This window comes from Hydra viridissima, unplaced genomic scaffold (assembly GCF_058129835.1).
Source record: "Hydra viridissima isolate aposymbiotic clone 2 unplaced genomic scaffold, HvirCarnegie_v1 scaffold_5, whole genome shotgun sequence".
Classification (NCBI taxonomy): domain Eukaryota; kingdom Metazoa; phylum Cnidaria; class Hydrozoa; order Anthoathecata; family Hydridae; genus Hydra; species Hydra viridissima.
In genome coordinates, this window is record NW_028324304.1 from 13,029,787 (window position 1) to 13,048,879 (window position 19,093).

Sequence of the window (19,093 nt, forward strand, 5' to 3'; positions counted from 1 at the left end):
ATATATAAATTTTTTTTATCTCAATTTGATTTTTTGTCTTTAGCGCTGTTTACTACATGATTTTGATATAAATATTTTGGAATCATGATGTTCCAGCATAAATTGCTATAATCGCTATAAGTCGCTATAATTTCCCTTCACATAATGAAGTTGAAGTTGTATTTGTTGGTGAAGATGGTGCACCACCTGCTTCTACGGAAGTTGTTATTTACCCAAGAGGTCATCCTCTTAAAACTATATCAAGTATGTCTGCCAACTTAGATCCTATGGTTTATCCTCTATTTTTTCAGAGGAGTGATGCTGGTTGGCATAATCAATTGGTTCACAACCCTGAACATCCTACATTGGTTAGAAATCATGTTACATTATCTCAGTATTACAATTATAAACTTTCAGTTAGACAATTTTTTTCTTCACTCTTTTATGGAAAAAAACTATTTCAGCAATATGCTATTGATGCGTATGTTATTGATACTGATAACCTTAATGAAAGAAATAACTTTCCTGTTAAGTTTTTGAACAGCTGAACTCCTTCAGATATGCCACCTCATTGTTTAAAATTGAAAATTGGTTGTGTAATTATACTACTTAGAAATTTAGATCTCAAAGCTGGGTTATGCAATTGCACTCAAATGAAAGTTTGTGCTCTTCAAAATAGTTATATTGATGCAGAGGTTTTGACACCTTTAGTGCCAATGTAACATTTCTTTTCATTTCTGGTGGTAAATGGGTTTTTGTTCCTCGAATTCAGTTGGCTCCATCAGGTTCTAATTTACCTTTTGTTCTGACATGTCGTGAGTTTCCTTTCAGATTGGCTTATTCAATGACAATTAATAAAAGTCAAGGTCAAACATTTGATAGAGTTAGGTTGTATCTCAAAAAACCGTGTTTCTCTCATAGTCAACTTGTCATGGTGCATGTTGCTATGGTGCATGTTCAAGAACTAGAACATTTAATAGTTTGTTTTTCAAAATTGATAAACATCTCAGTTAAGGTATGGTTGGTAAAAAGTGTTACACAAATAATGTTATATATTCTAATGTTCTTAATTTATTGTCTTTAGATTTTCATTTAGAAAATTTTCTGTTTGTAGGTTGTGAGCACATTTTGTATGTATAACTATTTATTATTTTAATATTTTTTTTCATAGTTTTTGATAAATATATCTGTCATTTAAAATTGTTATAATATGTGTTTATATGTATTATATAAAACCATATTTGTTTATAGTTGTATATATATGTTTAAATTGTTGTTTCCATGTTTTCAAAGTGGTGTGACTTGGCATTATGTTGAGCAAGATTGATAACCTTGCCAGCCAAGCGATGTACTTATAGCAGAGGTGTGACTTGATAGCATTTAGTGCCAGGCGGTGTTACTGCTTTAGAGCTAGGTTGTGTTGTCTAGCCTTTTTTAATTATTCTGGAAACACATAATAATGTCTGTTAATGTTTAGTGTAATGTGTATGAGAGAGTATGTAACCTTGATCTTTTAATCTAGGGTGTTTTAATGTCCTAAATTTGAAGTAATTGAATAACTAATATTGAATATAAAAACAAATATACTTTTATGTATTTATATGTTTAGTAAAAAGATAAATATAGTTAACTTTAAATTGGTTTTCTAATTTTGACTTTCATATTTTAATTTGGTTTGTTATTTTTGCTAGATTTTAGGATCAAGGGTGTAAATATTCTATTGTTATGTGTTATTGTTGTGATGTTTTGTGTTGATATTCATTTTTAAAAACAGACACCTTCACGTTGGTGACTATTGTTAAAAATGAATAATAGGTATTTTCATTATTGGAACTTACTGCTTTTATTTATTTACTAAAAGCCAAGACAACATTATGCTAAAAATGCAATTTATATCTTAATTTATTATTTTTTTTAAATATTAGCATTGTTAAGCCTTTTGTTCTTCATAACAGATTTCATAGTTACATTTTCGATAAATGTTTATATTAACTGCCATGTCAAAATAGGTTACTATAAATAGGTATATCGATTTTTCCATTTATACGATTTATAAAAAAAAATCTTATTACCTTTTATTGTAAATTTTTGTCAGTTAAAATGATATAAATATATGCAATTAGTTCAGTTTTTTTAAAATTTTCTCTATTTTATGCCTAATAATTTGTTGTACGTAACTTAGGGGATCTTTTTAAACGGGGGTGGGGGTGGGTGAATATTGTAGTTTTGCGCATTTGTCAAATATCGAGTTACTTAAATTTTATAAGGTGTTTAACTAATTAATTAGCTTAGTTTGCATTTGCAACACTTTTGAGGAAAAAAAAAAATCTTATATATGTTAAATTCTTATATATATTAAAAAGAAAAAATTCTTATAGATGTAAATCATTGTTTTACTTTTTATAAATTTATAAATCATTGTTTTTATTTTTGGTAAAATGTCTTCATCAAAAACTTGATTACTCTTAATAAAGATAACTCTATTCTCCTCACCACCATTAAGGCAAAAACGGGGAAGGGAGGTCAAATTATTTAAGAGAATATTGAAACAAAGAGGCCATATATAAAAATGGTCAAATAGTCGGATATTTTTAATAAAATTATTTGGTTGTGTGCATTTAACGTTTTAAAGACAGTTTTTTTTTAAAGAAACATGTAAAAAGTGGATACCAAAAAATTAATAACTCATGTATAATTTACGTTCGCTTTATATTAATCTTATTAATTAAAGTTCATGTTGTAAAAAATTTAACAAGAATTTAGCTTTACTTTTTCGTCAATTTAAAGCATGATGAAGTGTTATTACTTTGTTTCAGTAACTAAAAACATTGTTTTAAACTTAGTAATGTCGAGGAAAATGGTTCTGCATTACACTGATATGACCTATGTCAGTTATAAATTACTCAAATAATGTTAAATAATTGATAAACTATTTTAGCTCCGCAGTCTTTTTATTTTATTTTTACAGATGGTTTAATCTTTTCAATTTGAAGGGGTTTTTCTAAAAGGGTATAAGTTAAGGTTTCGCAACTTTAAATTGTGGAAAACAGCCACAATAAATTATGTAACAGACCGACCATGACCCGTATTACGGGTTGCTTTTTGCTAGTTAAGATAAATCCTGGGTTCTATATAAATGTTGTTATGAACCGTCAACTTTAAAAGAACGGCACTTATTGACATGAATTGGTTTAAATAATTTTGTGCGTGATTTGAATGTCTAAAAAACAGGCAGAGCATTTAGAGTCTAGATTTTACTGTCTCTTGATACAAAAATTTATATTTTTTGACATCGTGATAATGAAACAAAACCTTACTTTTCCAAAGTGAATAATTTAGCCTATTGTAATAACGTTCCTCTTGTGATGAATTTATCAAATTCTGAATACGATCCAAATCAATGATGATTGCTCATAAACTCCTCAAAAATAGCTTTAAAGCAATTTTGCAGCATAACGAACACAAACTTCCTTTAGTGCCGGTTGCTCATGGTTTTGATATGAAAGAGACTTACGGAAATATGAGATTATAAAAATGTCTAAAAAGGGCAGTAGATTTTTACATCTGTAAGATAAAGAAGGAATATTTGTAGGCCCACAAATACGTGAACTTATAAAAGATAAAAGCTTTGAAGAAAAACTGAATGATCGGGAAAAACTTCCCTGGAAATGTTTTATAAATGTTATCAAAAAGATTTTGGGAAACCATTAAGCGGAAAGTTACAAAGAATTTTAATATTATATAAATGAAATTTTAATATTATATAAAGCTTTGCGGGTGTTATATATCAAATACATATGCTGGACTCTCATTTGGATTTCTTGAGTGAAGAACAAGACGAGAAGTTACGTCAGGACATTTCCGATAATGAAGAAGCGCTATCAAGGCAAATGGAGTCCAGGATTGCTAGCAGATTATTGTTGGAAACTAAGAAGATCCCAACCACAAGCCATTTACCAAAATCATAAGTATATTTTGTACATTAAGCAATAATTTCTCTAAGTGCAGCTATTTTTTGTACTTTTTACGTTTTGATGTCACAAGGAAACTTGATGCATCAATTTTTTTTATTGTACATTCAAAATTTGACATTTATTTTCATGTGACAAAAAAAATGTCAAAACTTTTTTCACCAGTGTAGTTATCAGAACTGAAAGTTTTTAGATTAATAACTTTATGAAACGGCCCCCAACTTATCACCCCCCCCCCCCCATCACCCAGTTGTACTCAGTAAGTAAATTCTGAAGTTGTTAAGAAGTAGAAAAATAAATATTATTTAATAACCTTTGCCCTGATACTACACTGAAAGATGAATTAGTCAAGTAGGAAGGTTCCATGTGAATTTTGAAATTTAACAGTGGAAAATTCTAAAGCTAAACACAGTAAACTTACCCCTGTAGCCAACAGTCTCCCCGGGCTCCCCTAAGTTTGGAAACAATAAAAACACCTACAAAAACGCTTTTCTATTCCTTCTAAAGTTTTTAGAGCACAAATTAGATTTTTTTGCGCTACAATTGGTTAAATACTTTAATAGAAAAAGTTTAAACAAATATATAGCATCATTAAAAAAAAAAGCTTAGCCACTCCTTTGATAACTAAATTATAGACTTAAGTCAATTTCGTTGACAGATTACATGGAAATCTAAAGTTTTTTCCGAATAAAATCATTCTAAGCCATTTTGGTTTGTAAAAGGAGTTTTATCACCAGAAGAAAATTATTTTTTAAATCTTTGGTCGGTTGGTTTATATGGAAATGGTAAGAGCTTTTCATCATTTTAAGTTTTTTTGTAATTACACTTTCGTCATTTTTTGTGTTTTATCATCATTGTCATGATTAATTGAGAGCAGTCGTTTGGATTTCCTGTTAATACGAATAAAAACGAACAAATATTTGGCTTCTATATCAATCTTTTAAAAGAAATTTACACTTTATTTAAAAAATTAGACATAAAAAGTTGCTTAAAATAACTTCATCAAAATAGTTTGTTTTATTTCACGTACAAAAAAGTATTTCTCATGCAAAAAAGTGCATTAAATTGCATTTGTTAAACTTATTTTTCAAAGTTTAGTTTAACAAAATTTATTCTATTTATTTATAAATGTAAACTTTTCAAACAAAAACTTAACAAACGATTTTATTGAACTTCAAAAAAATCGGTTGATCTCAAAAGTGGCGTAGAAGAACTTATCTGTTATTATTATATATTAAAAGAAAAACCAAACGTCGATAGTTATTACTGATGTCGTTGTCGATGATAAAAAAACTTGCTAGAACGATAGAGGATAGTTGATGAAAGATGAAAGTTTTAAATTCTCTTATAGCCTCAGATTACAAATAAAGAGCTACATCAAAAATGGCTGCAGAAAAGAAAGCTTACTTTTATTGTGTTTTCAGCTCAATCTCTCATTATGGGAATGGAATATAGTTTAACTTTCTTAACCTTGTGGTTATACATCAAAGAAATGGTACACACAGACCTACCCAAGCTTTACTATGGTGTTGTGTCTGTGTCTTACTTGTTCGCGTCGTCGATTCTCACTCCGTTCGTAGGAAGAGTAGTCGATGAAAGAAGAAACATTACCACCTGTTTTTTAGTATGCAATATGCTAATGCTTACTGGCAACGTGGTCTACAGCCTTCATTTCTCCCCGCTCTTACTGATTGCAGGAAGAATGATTGCTGGCTTCGGAGGAGCATTGAAGTCTGTATTTTGCAGTGAAGCAATTCGTAGTTACCCGAGCTCTGAAACAAGTTCAAAGCTATCAGTTTTGTCAGTTATGTATAGTTTTGGATTAATGCTTGGCCCTGGAGTAAACTTCTTTTTTAAAGGCATGAGCTTTTACATCGGCCGCTGGCATTTAAAAGACGTAAACTTTCCAGGCCTTTTCATGGGCACTTTATGCCTTATCATGGAAGTTTTGACCTTAACAATGGTGTATGACGTGTCAAAAGAATTTGACTACAAAGCTGCTGTCGAGAAAAATATAATTAATAGTAAAGATGACGAAGTGGTTAATGATAGTGACTTTGAAGACAGCGAAAAAATACCGATAGTGAAATATAATAGTGGAAACAAAAAGAAAGTTGTACTTTCATCAGGCTCACATAAACATACAGTGATCGAGATTTTAAAAGTGTTGTTTCTTCATTTTGATTCAGCGCTTGTTTTGTGTTCAACACTTTTTTTAGCTTTCTTTTTGGTTAACGTAGACATGTGGTTACCGTTACTAGTCATAGAGAAAATGCATCTTTCGATATTGGAAATGAACGTTTGCTTTTTTGGGGCAAGCTTGTTCTGTGCTTTTATTTTGGTATTGTTCATGTGGAAGCCTTTGTCCGATAGTAAGATGCTTGTACTTTTGATAATTGGCTTGTGCGGTTTTTCCGCTATCAGCGCAAGTTTTATCATACTGTCAAAGTTCCCTTTCAACAAAGCGTTAAATGTCACCTTATGCATTGTGTATATGTTTAGTTTTGGGGGTGCCTCAATTCTTGTTGATGTTTTTTTCGTCAACATACTCGGTAAAATGGTGAGCTCAAACGTGCAAACATTTGTTGACAGTATTCGATCTTCAATGTTCTCTGTAGGATCATTCATAGCTTTAAGCTGCTCTGCATTCCTGTTTAATTATGTTGAGATCTTTGGATCATTGTATATTGTGATTCTGATAACTATCGGCTTACTGTTCATTTCCAGAAAAAAACATTTAGCAGATCCCAAACCTTTGCTATGAGAAATATGCTGTTGATCACTGACGCAACAATAACTGAGTCACTTTAAGCAAATGTGCAACGTCTTAATGAATATAAAAGCTTATAATATAAAAGTTAATCATTTTCTAAGGATGCCAAGAATTCCAAAATGTTTTGAGTTTGAAAATCACTTGCTTCAAGTATTCAAATACTTATTTTGACAATTTTAATTTTTTTTACAAACATTTTATGATTCTACCAAAATGAAACTCTTAAAATAATCCTTAACGAGGATCATGAACAATTTTCAACTAAAATTGCTTTTTACAGCGCCACATGACGTCAAAAAAGATTTCACAACAAAGAGAAAAAGTAAATTCACAAATATTTGGTCCAAGAGCTCAAAGACTAAATAATCACTGAATAAATACATAAAAATAATTACTAAATAAATACATAAAAATAATTACTAAATAAATATATAAAAATAATTACTAAATAAATACATAAAAATAATTACTAATTTATTACAATTTACAAAAACAAATAATTTTGCGACTTTTGATAGTTTTAAACTGGCATAGTTAATAAGAAACGTATTATTTTTAACATTCTAAATTTTTAAATTAAATTTTAGATTGATAGAGGAAAATCTCGTTAAATAAAAATCCTTGCTGTAAAGATAAAACAATTAACAATTAGATAAAAAGTAAATTATGTAAGTAAAGAAAATAAGATTACCCAATAAAGTTACATTATTAAAAATATTATGACCAGGATTGTCTAAACGATTAAAAAGGTCCTCCTCTATATCAAGATTTAATCTTTCGATTATGAAATCATTTTTGAAATCTTATTGCGTCATTAATTAAAAGTGTCTATAATAGCCTTTCAGATGTACAATGAACAGTGAAGAATGTGAAATCTATTTCTAATCTGGCACAGATGTTATCAGCTATGTCAAAAAAAAGCAACTTTGGGCTAATATTATGAAACAGTTTATGGTCGTTTATACATTTCGAAGCTAGCTTGTAGGTGCATAAAGTTACTTAAAATAAAAGCTATAAAATTTAAAAAAATAAAAACTATAGATTTTGACTTGTTTTAAAGTTCTTATTTTGTAAAAATGAGAGCTTTAAAACAAGTCAAAATCTACAATTTTTATTATAACTTCGGAATGTGTTATGACCGTAAACTATTTTATAACATTGGCCCTTTGAAAATTTTGCTTACAGATTGTTTTTACTTACAAAAGGAGCCCGAAAATATCGTTCGAGAGAACGAGGAAAGAATAAAAAAACAACGAGTTTTTCATATTATGTCACGCAAACTTTGACCTTTTCGGACCACTCCCCACTTATGACAGGGCACAATTATTTTGCCGGCCCACTAAAAGTACTTCACAAATTACAACGCCCTCTATAAAAAATTTCCTTTTATGATACATAGGTGACATTTAAGTTGTTCTTTACCAGCTGAACTTAGTATATTAGCTGTACTTTAGTCGTATTGCACTATGTTTAAAAAAAGAAGTACAATTCTCCGTTAAATCTAAACAATGATTAGCTGTCTCTGTTATTCTTCATCTGTTCATGGTGAGCTGAAGCGTTCATTAATAGCTTCGTTAGGAACGAATTAAACATCAGAAAAATCTCATCTTTCTCAATCCATTCAATCAGCTTCCCATTTTTCTTAGTCAAACTGGTTGCCATAAACTCGAATTGACAACGTGCTATTATAGGAACTTTTTTCTTATCATTTGCTGTTCAGGATTTAAAGCTCAAGATGGTATCGATCATAGGCAAACAACTTAATTCTTCTTCTATAACACATTAAATGCAAAACACACGCAACAGTTCTAGCAGCAGCAGCAGCAGCAGCAGCAGCAGCAGCAGCAGCAGCAGCAGCAGCAGCAGCAGCAGCGATTTTGAAGAAGAAACTACATATATGGGTAGAAGAAATCGTAGGACAGGACCTTAAACACTACTGAAAATTGGTTAATTGAGAAATTAAACCAAATTTCAGCTATTACTTCATCCACAAAAATGAATTTTTCTTTTTTCAGGTTGTCATTTGTTATAGCACCAGCCTTTTTAATCTACAACAACTTATGTATGAGCTTAAACTTAATGACAGTTTATTTTAAACGTCTGAGTTGCAATCGATACGATAAAATTTTCGACTAAATTTTGTCTGTACTGCCGAAAGTGTTTGTTTAGGGCTTCAGTTGCCTTCTCAGATAGCTAGCCAACAGAAAGGATTGCATGAGTGATTACTTTGGCACCATGCATCAAAACCTTATGCATAGTTGGAAACATGGGATACCAACTGAACAGATTTATTAACATTTTAATAGCTTCATCAGCAAAAGCGTCAAATTTAATAGCATCAATGTTATGTCTACTAGAAATGACTTATGTTTACTAGAAATGACTTCCAAAATACCGTTTAAAAATTTTATCAAATTTAAGTTAACACCAGTGATGCGTGAAGAAGATTCCGGATGTGAAAAAAATCTTCTTGACGTATTTCCATCGTTAGTATTCCCAAATCCGGCTTTAGATATATCTACTAGAAGCCCAGATTCTTCTTTGAAGGATTTTTGAATTTTCTTTTTTGCTTCTTTGACAACTTTCTTTTCTTCATCAAATCGTGTCCTTTTGAGATGGCTTCTGTATTGATTCGGTAATGATCTTTGATAAGTTTATTGAAATCTTTTGATGTTCGGCCACAAATATAGTAGAAGTGGTATCAGTTGCAGCGTACGTCAGCTCATCAACTTTCGACGCTTGCTGCAATCACTAAGCTCTATAAAAGATTTTGATGGTTCATTGATCAATAAGGTAGTTCGATGTTCAGCTATTGTTCATTGTTTTTATGAATCTTTTTATTTATAACTTGCAGCTGTCCATCTTTTCTTGAAATCGCTCTTAAAAAACTTTAAAATTCAAGTTATGGTACTTTTTTGATCGCCTGGATATTTCATAACTGTTATAAGTTGTTCTTCCAAAATCTAAAATTTTTCATCAATTTTTTTACCAAAATAATTTTTCGTCATTTCATCACAACTCTCTTCGAGTAAACGACTTGATGACTTTTGATGAATCTGCAATAAGACAACAAATATAAAGTTGGGTAACGATGTCGTAAACTATCTACAAAAATATATATATATACATATTGATTAAGATTTTATAATTTAATAACTTGATATATACCAAAGTAAGATTTATTTACGTAGTTTGGCTAAGTTTTTTGATCGTATTATTTTTGAAAATCGAAGAACTTATTTAATAGCCGTTTTTTTTATATTTAACATTTTACACACTATTTTCAAGACACTTAACTAAAAATGACAGACGTTGGCAGACAATTTAAAAAAAGTATCCAATTATTAGCAGCCGACAGTTATTGCTCGTAAAAAAATTATAACTCAACTAGACCATACTTGATAACAAAAACATAACCTACTGATTTCCAAATTAATACTCAAATAGGCCTTCATAAAAATGTTTTTATTATACACAGTAATATCTAAAAAATATAGTACATAACTTGTTCTGCCATTATTAGAAGTTTTATTTTTCAAAAGTGAACAATATGATAACAATAGTAACATAATTTTAATAAAAAATCTCTTTATTGAAAGTAATTAAGAGGTTTGACCCCACTGCACTATGTATAACACGATGTTCTAAAAACCTTTTGTAAACTTTGTATTTTTGAAATCTGCTTTTTGAAAAAACTATTTATTGCGATGAAATAATTTTAATCGCTTTTGCTTGTTAGTGATGGTCTGTTAATGGTAGGTTTTTAGATTTCATAAATAAAAACGCTCATCCGTTCGTTTTCCTCTTCTTCCGTAATAAATGCTATTGTTAAAAACGATGCAGATTCGGAAGAAAACTTTGTAAATAGCGCCACAGCGTGAAGAAATATTTTATTTATGTTTTTGAAATAAAGCTATGAAATGTTTATGAAATTTAATATAGGTAAGCAGTAAATTCAAGTGTAAGGTCGATTTTTATTTGACCGAAGTCATGTTTCAAAGTGAAAAATTTTTGCTTGTTAAAGTAAACTTTTTGATTATAAATTAATGGAAAGATCACTCGGGTGATGAACTTGCATCGTTCGTAACTGCTAAAGGAAAAATATACATATATATGTATGTTCACAAATCAGCCAATCATATATATAATATCATACATATATCATATATATAATATCATACATATATCATATATATTTATATACATACATATATATACATACAAATATACATAAATACCGGGTGGGTAGAAACTCATAAAACAGTTTGACATTTTATGAAATCAAATCTACTGCTCTAGAATATAATAAAAATGGAGAATTATATAAACGAAATATCTTTATCTATCCTTTAGCAATACAATCATTCAATATGTCCTTCTTTGGCAGTAAGATTGCCTCCAGGCGAGTTCTTAACCTGGAGCAAACTTTCTAAATGTAGAGCTCTTTCATTTTTGACCACTGCTTTTTTATAGCAACTTCCAGAGGTTTCAAAAAATGAATGAGAGGTGGCACAAACCTTGGACTCAAAAAACTACTGACACTCATACTCTAACATTCGGTTTAAAGTTGTCTTAAAGTGATTTTTCCATAGAATTATACAATCAATAAATCATAACTATTTAAATGACCAATTAAATTGAAGTTAATAATTACTACTGATTTGTCTACTTTATTCAGCTTAAAGAAAAAAAACTTCCGAAAAAATTATCTTTTTGTTCAGCTGAAATTTATAAAAATGGTTGACAGACCCCTTCTAAAACTCAAACCTTCAATAACTGCAATAAAAATTTAAATTTTAAAATTTTCAAAACAAATGAATGGCAGTTAGTTTGAATATAGCACAAAAATATTATACTATATTCTTCAACAAACTAAATTTACATTATATTTATGAACTTAATAGAAATAGTAAATAAGTAGACACGTGATGTAGTTACTTTAGTAATTATTTATACAATCAATATATACAAGCAATCCTATTTTTTTAAAAAAAAAGTTAAAAGGTGTTGATGAAAATACACCAAAAGCAAGCCTTTGTTGTTTTTCATCAACATTTTTTGTACTTTCTTTGTCACGCAAAAAAAGCTACAAAAGTAACTTCAGATTTATTTCTTTATTTCAATAAATATCCAGCCTACGGTAACTGTAATGACCACGTAAACTGTTTCCAAAAATGACGATGAAGTCAAAGAAAAATGCTAAATTAACTATAGCAACGATAGGCCTACTGTATTAGTTGAAGATCGAATGCTGTCAACAAAAGTTTCAGCTTTTGAATCCACCATCTTTGCCAAAATAATTGTAAAAAAAGCATAATATCCGCACCACCAAACCTAAACATATACACAATTCATATGGTCACGTTTAAAGCTTCATAGTTAGGAACATGCGTCAAATTAACAAAACTCGTCAGTTAACGGCCTCCACAATTAAAGAAATTAAAACATCATTATAATAGCAATTAAAGAAGTTTAGAAACATCATTATAAAAAAGTATATTTGTATTAGTGTATATTTTTGTTAGTTATAAAATATTATTGTAACACACGTGTACAGTGGCGTATCTAGGATAGGGCAGGCAGGGCACGTGCCAAGGGCGCCAGCCTGAAAGGGGCGCAAAAGAGGCTTGGTTGCGATACAATAAGCGAGAATTATATAAAATAAATTAAGAAATAATATATCATATAAAATAAATACATTATATAAGATAAAGTTTGTGTCATCATTTATTAAAAAATTGTAATTTAGCACTTTATGTGGGGGAAGAGGGGCGCGAGATCGGTGTTTGCCCCAGGTGCTATTTACCCTAGGTACGCCACTGCACGTGTATGTTGTCATACAATTTCTTTATCACTCGACTGTTAATATTTTAGCGTTAACTTTATAATATTCTCTTAGTTAGAGAGGAATAATGTAAAAAGGACGTCTTTTTTTAAATAAATATGGTATGACTATGTTATTGTTCAAGAAAGCAGAAAATTTTTGTTGTCAAAAAAGTATCAGATTGCTATTGTGAGTATTTTTCTATTTCACTCCTAGAGCTCTGTCAAGCAATAAGACATTTTATGCTTTTCATACATTTTGTTCACTACGCCTTATACATTAGAATTTAGAGTTTTATGTTTTCATTTTTGTTAGTTTTTCATTGGTGCTCTGGTTAGTTATTATCTTCAAAAGACAAGTTTGAAAAATGGCTAAAACTCAAAGTTGTTTACGCAAAAGAGATCTAGCTATGAAGGAATGAAGGAAGAGCATGGATGGTTACGGGAAGACGAAGCTGCTTAATAAAGTTCATTTCTTACAGGTGCAAGATGTAAAGAGGACAGCAAGTATTTTACGCACATTTACTGTCAGAAGTTTATTTGTTCCAAAAAATTCTTTGGAAAAGCTTCCTAATGAAATATTAGCATTAATTTTAACCTAATTTAATGTATAGGATCTGAGTGCTTTAAAACGTGTCAATAAAAGGTTTAAAAAGCTAATTAATAATAATTTCATGATTTAGTCGCAAGTTTTCAGGGTCTATGGCCTATTTTAATTGAGGAGGAACAACTTTTCCATAGAGGAGTTTCATATAGTTATGTAGAATGTCTGATAAAGCTTGGCTTGTTACTTCTTTATTACTATAATCTGATAAGTAGGTCAGAGAATAGCAAATTTTAGTCAAACATAATGCTGCCCTCGCTGGTATATATTTGTTAGTTTATTTAAATTTGGGAAGTGCCCTAACATATCAAGAAGAATTTTTGTAGCCTCTCCCAGAGGAATTGATGGATATAAATTGACAACGTCATAAGATACTTGTATTTCATCATTTGGTATATTCCAAATTCCGTTTTGATTACTTTCGCTAATTTTTGCCAATTCCATTTTGCTAACTTCACGTAACAAAACAAAACTACCATCAAATAGCCATCCCGGAGTATACCTAATAAAATGCGAGTGTAAACAAAAATACATCGGCGAAACAAAAATGAAAATAGCAACAAGAACAAAACAACACCAAAAAATGTTTTTGAAGAAAAATTAGAACAATCTGCAATTGGGCATCATAAAATTAAATGTTCATGTAATATAAAATGGGATCAAGTAAAGACGTTAAAAGTAGAACCCAAAAAATTTGAAAGAAAAGTTCGAGAAACAATCCAAATTCAGTTCAACAAATGCGGACCTAAAAATGGAGGTATGAATTTAGAGGACGGTCAATAGGGTAAAGTGACCAAATCCGAGCCAGTGACCAAATTTCAGCCACATTTTAAATTTAATATTTCTGTCTTGGTTTCTGCTTTATGTTTGTAAATCCGAATTTTTTGAGACTGGTATGAACTCAGCCAATAAAAAACCAACATTATTTTAGTTGGCGGGTGTTTATAATAGAAGTATTATAATAACAAATACTTATCTCAAAAAAGTACTAGTTTAGATTTAAAAGATTATGTAAGCATCCAGTTTGAAGCTTATAAACATTAAATATTTATTACTTAACGAAATGGTAATTATTTTAAACTATAAATATATTTCTTAAAAAGACAATTTTAGTTTTATAATTATGCTGAGTCATTTCTATAGATTGTATTTCTGAATTAAATGCACCTGGTAGAAAGACCTAAATCCGGCCAGGTTTTATACCTTATTCCGGCCAAGACCGAAATTAGGTTCACGAGTGTCTAAAAGTTACTCATACTTGTAAGATATTTATATTATTAGATTTTGTACTTTTAATATAACTACTTTATGTTATATTTATATCCTAAAAATTATCAATCTTAAATATATGGACTTATTTAGTTAAATATTTATGTAATATTTTTCAAATATGAGGACGAAGACTTATTTAGTTAAATATTTATGTAATATTTTTCAAATATGAGGACGAAGTCTAAATAATTGAATATATATTGTTTCATGTAGATTATTGCTGATAAATTAAATTATATGAGAAAATAATCTTTAATTGAAAGTTTTGATAATTTATAATATAAAGTTTTCATTTTAGAATGGCTGATAATAAAAAAAATTTCATAATAAGAAACAATGTCTTCCAACTCGAGGTAAATATTTGAAATATAAAGAGGAAGTGTTACTTGAAGCTATAAACAGTGTTATTACTTCACCTAAAATGTCCGTTAGAGCTGCTGCTAAATTTTTTAAAGTACCCCGAGCAACTTTGCAGAGCAGGATAAAAGGAAAAATTGAGATTGGTGCAAAAGCAGGAAGAAAAAGTTTAATACCACTTGATCTTGAAAAAAAGTTACTTGATTTTGCAGACAACAGAGCTAGGATGGGCATTGGTTTTGGTAAAGAGCAATTCATGGTATATGCTGGCAAGCTTGCCAGAAAATATGGATATTCTTTTAAGAATGGAAAACCATCTAATAAATGGTGGAGACTACTAAACAACCGACATTACAAAAAAGTAACTCTTCGACAACCAGAATCAACAGCATCAGTTCGTCATCAATGTATGAATACGATAAAGGTGGCAAATTATTTTACTGCACTTAAAGAAGTCATTAAAGACTGTCAGCCTGAAGTAATATGGAACATGGATGAGACAGGGCTGCAGCTAGACTTTAAGGCACACAAAATTGTTGCCGCAAAAGGTACTAAATATTTACATATGAGAACCAGTGGAAATCGAGAAATGATTACTTTAATTGTTTGTGTGAATGCAGCAGGAAGAGCCTTACCACCTCATGTGATTCCAAAAGGGAAAACAGTAAAACCCCTTTAAAGTTTTCAAGTTCTAGATGCCCCTGAAGGAACCAACTGGAGTCCAAGTGAATCTGGTTGGACTAAACAAGGGATTGCAAAACTATGGTTTGAGCTTACATTTTTAAAAAACATTGGACCACAATGTCCACAAGTTTTAATTTTGGATGGCCATGATTCCCACAATTTCGTGGAGTTAATAGATATGGCCATACAAAACCAAATTGAAATTGTTGAATTACCTGCTCATATACAAGCAATTGGCTTCAACCTTGCGATCGAACTGTATTTAAGCCATTTAAAGTTTCATATAATAAAGCAGCCCAGGATATGATGTCTAATCACCCAGGGGTTATAATAAACCAGGCCAATTTCACAGGACTTTTAACCAAGGCCTGGACTAAAAGTATGACAAAAGCCAATATTGAATCTGGCTTTAAATCACGTGGAATCTTTCCATATAATCCTTCAGTTATTCCAGCTGAAGCTTACTTGCCAAACTATGTGTATTCTGAAGACAGGTTAGTGACTAATCTCTTTGATCAAATTAAAACAATTGATAATACAACAACAGTTGAGCAGATTAATCAAACAACAGACAGCACAAAAATACTTTTACCGGATATTGAGTTGGAACAACATATAATTACCAACCCAAGATTTGCTATAGCAAATGATCATGACTATTTAGCTGAACCAATAACCGTAGTAGAAATTCCAGAACATAGAAGTGGTGATTTAGTGGAACTAAGTATGAAAACTGTAAAACTAAAAGCTGCAAGTAATAAAGCTGCATTTACTAGTAAGTTTGAAGACAGCTTTAGGATGATGTCTGACTCTGAAATTGAACAGCCTATTGATCAGTATGAAATTGATTTTACAGTTTCAACTCCTTTAACTTCTGATTTTGTAAAAACTCGATCTTTTGCCCCAAATTTCCCTTTTAAAAATTCATCTTACCCAGGAGATGGAGATAATGATATTTTGCCATATTTAGATGCAAATTTTACAAAAAGCAAAAAAGCTAAGTATGCAGACAAGTTTTTTGTGCTTACTTCTAAGGAAGCATATGAGTCACAATTAAAGCAGGTACAAAAAAAAGCTCAAAATGAAACGGAAAAAGAAATGCGTAAATTGAAAAGACTACAAAACTTAAAAATAAAGGAAGCAAAGATATTGTCAAAAGATAATCCTAGAAAAAAACCTTCGCTATAAAAATGAACCAATAAAAGTATAAAAAAACAATGTGTAATTTGATTATGTTGTTATGAATTTTTGTTCTTATTGCTTAAAAAAGTCTTTTATATAGTTCACTGAATTCTTTTTTTTTTTTTAACATAAATATTATATTCTATGCAAATCTTTTAAAACAGTAGGTCAGATTATTACATTGACTTAAATTATCCTGATTTACACATAATAGGTTCTTATTTAAAATATTAAACCTAGTTTTATGTTTGGTTTTTATTTGCATTTAAAAAAAATTTCCTTTTATTTGTTACCAACATGTAAACGTTTTTTTTTTCTTGCCCTTGGACAAGGTGGTGCAACTCATCTCCTGAAAACATATTTTTTTACAAGTTAAGGCATCCTTACTAAGTTTAGGCAAGTTTATTTATTGATTAATGCTTAGTATTAAGTTAAGCAATCATTTTCTAATTGATGTTTAAGAACATGTTCATTTTAAATTTAACCTAAATAAACTTTAAGTAAATCCAATTTTGCTTAAACTGTTTTACTTATTGTTTATCTGTCAACCGGCTAATTTGTGGATTTAAAAAAGTTATTGATACAATATTTAGTAATACAATTAATTTTTAAATATTTTAAATGCCAACCCATAAAAGTATTGGTAAAAAGCTTGTCTTTGATATTGGCTGTAATTAGGTTCATTCCGCATAGGCCTGACTGAAATTTGGTCATAGTGGCTGTATTTTGGTCTAATTTATATACTTTTTGTTATCGTTGTTTTTTCAAACAATTTTCATTTACAATAAATGCTGTAATTATATCCTAAATGCTGAAAGATTTATCTTTCTAGAAATGCATAGTTTTCATATAGACCTTCTTGTTAATATGTCTGTAGAAACTATTTTGTAAAGATGCGGCTGGAATTTGGTCACTTTACCCTATGTAAAAACGCAATTCTGGACGCCATATTTTTTATACCTACGTAATATTAAAGAAGCCCAATTAAAGCGAACTTTAAAGAAGCCATTAAAAAGTGACGTTACCGTTTGTTTGTAATTTAATTCAGTTAATAATTTGTAATTAAAGCTGAAGATGCTAGTATCAATAATCTAGCGAAAATTTCTGAGATAAAATAAAAAATTAGTATTGAGAGAATTCGTATTTATTGATGTTCATATATTAAATATATATATATACATATATATACATATATATATATATATATATATATATATATATATATATATATATATATATATATATATATATATATATATATATATATATATATATGTATATATAAATTAGGGGTAGTCAAAAAAAGTAAATTTTCAAATATAAAAAACCATCCCCCCCCCCCCTAAATTTGGGGCAAATGTATAAAAAATGAGCTTTAAAAGGTTTTAGCGCTATCGGATCACTTTTGACCACCCTTCAAGCTAATAATTTAGGGTTAAAATGACCGAAAAGAGAGAGGGGCAATTTTTTTTCTTCTGCTATATATTTAGGCCAATATTTTTGTTTAAAAATATATGATTTTTTTCCCACCTCTCAAAAATCTACGTTTAGTGTTATTGGAAATCATGAAAATTAGTATTTTTGAAAATATTTTCTGTTACGCCTAATCCTTATACTTATAGTTTCGTGCAACTTCTGATAGTTTATAACTTTGGATTTTTCCAATAATTTCAGGTACAAACAATAAACATTAAAAAATGATGAAGTACAACTTAGGTCAATGATAAAACGAAATTTTTGCTAAAAAAGAGGCAAAACCAACTATATCAGGTAGAAACATTTTTTTTAATACTGGATTCATTAATGAATCATTAGTCGCTGAAATATTTATTTAAGAATGCCTAAATTATTCTATTTAGATATAGAGCTTCCAACAGGCTTAGATATTTTTCAACACTTAATATAGAGCCAACAATGTCGATCTGCACCAGTATCAAATATTATTTCTTATCCCCTTAAAAAAATATTTTCAAGATTTTCAGATAGTTGTTGAAAATGTATTTTGTCTAAAATTAAAAGACCCTGGTTTCTATAATTTGATTCTTTATTTTTTGCAAAGGCTTACAAAACTTTGTGAATAGAAAAATATAAAATTTCACTTTTGTGAAAACCAAAACTAAAACTTCAGACTTATAACTAAATTAGGACTAAGATTTTCCGTAACAAAAAAAATCAACAAGTTTGAGTTTTTTTAATGATTTTCCAGATGCTTCAGACGTTCATTAGATGCATCGATTATTTCATGATGTTAAGTTTCTTGTGTTTGCTTATCAAAGATAAAAGTTCTTTTTTTAGCAAACCGATTTTTTCGGTTGACCTCATAAAAAATAATTAAGAAAGACGAAGAGCACGGAGGCCCTGAAAGTTAACAACCGTGAAAATTAAGTATAAACTGAAACTTAAGGGCATGTTTATTAGAATTATTTTCACTAAGATCCAACTTCTGCT

At 29.7% G+C, this 19,093-nt stretch overlaps 3 protein-coding genes across 3 annotated transcripts; all 3 read left to right on the forward strand.

The window, feature by feature from the left end:
* Positions 1-4,614: 4,614 nt before the first annotated feature.
* On the forward strand, positions 4,615-7,045 carry LOC149888780 (uncharacterized). The gene is made up of 2 exons (XM_090087084.1): positions 4,615-4,735; positions 5,302-7,045. Exons 1-2 carry the CDS (start codon positions 4,727-4,729, stop codon positions 6,712-6,714), a joined length of 1,422 nt encoding a protein of 473 aa, XP_089943210.1. The 5' UTR covers positions 4,615-4,726; the 3' UTR covers positions 6,715-7,045.
* Positions 7,046-14,843: 7,798 nt separating this feature from the next.
* LOC149888781 (uncharacterized) lies at positions 14,844-15,458 on the forward strand. Its single transcript, XM_090089120.1, has one exon. It carries the CDS (start codon positions 14,844-14,846, stop codon positions 15,456-15,458), a length of 615 nt encoding a protein of 204 aa, XP_089945246.1.
* A 112-nt stretch (positions 15,459-15,570) lies between these two features.
* Positions 15,571-16,749, forward strand: LOC149888782 (uncharacterized). Its single transcript, XM_090087089.1, has one exon. The coding sequence runs from the start codon at positions 15,767-15,769 to the stop codon at positions 16,649-16,651; it is 885 nt and encodes a 294-aa protein (XP_089943215.1). The 5' UTR covers positions 15,571-15,766; the 3' UTR covers positions 16,652-16,749.
* The last annotated feature ends 2,344 nt before the right edge of the window (positions 16,750-19,093 follow it).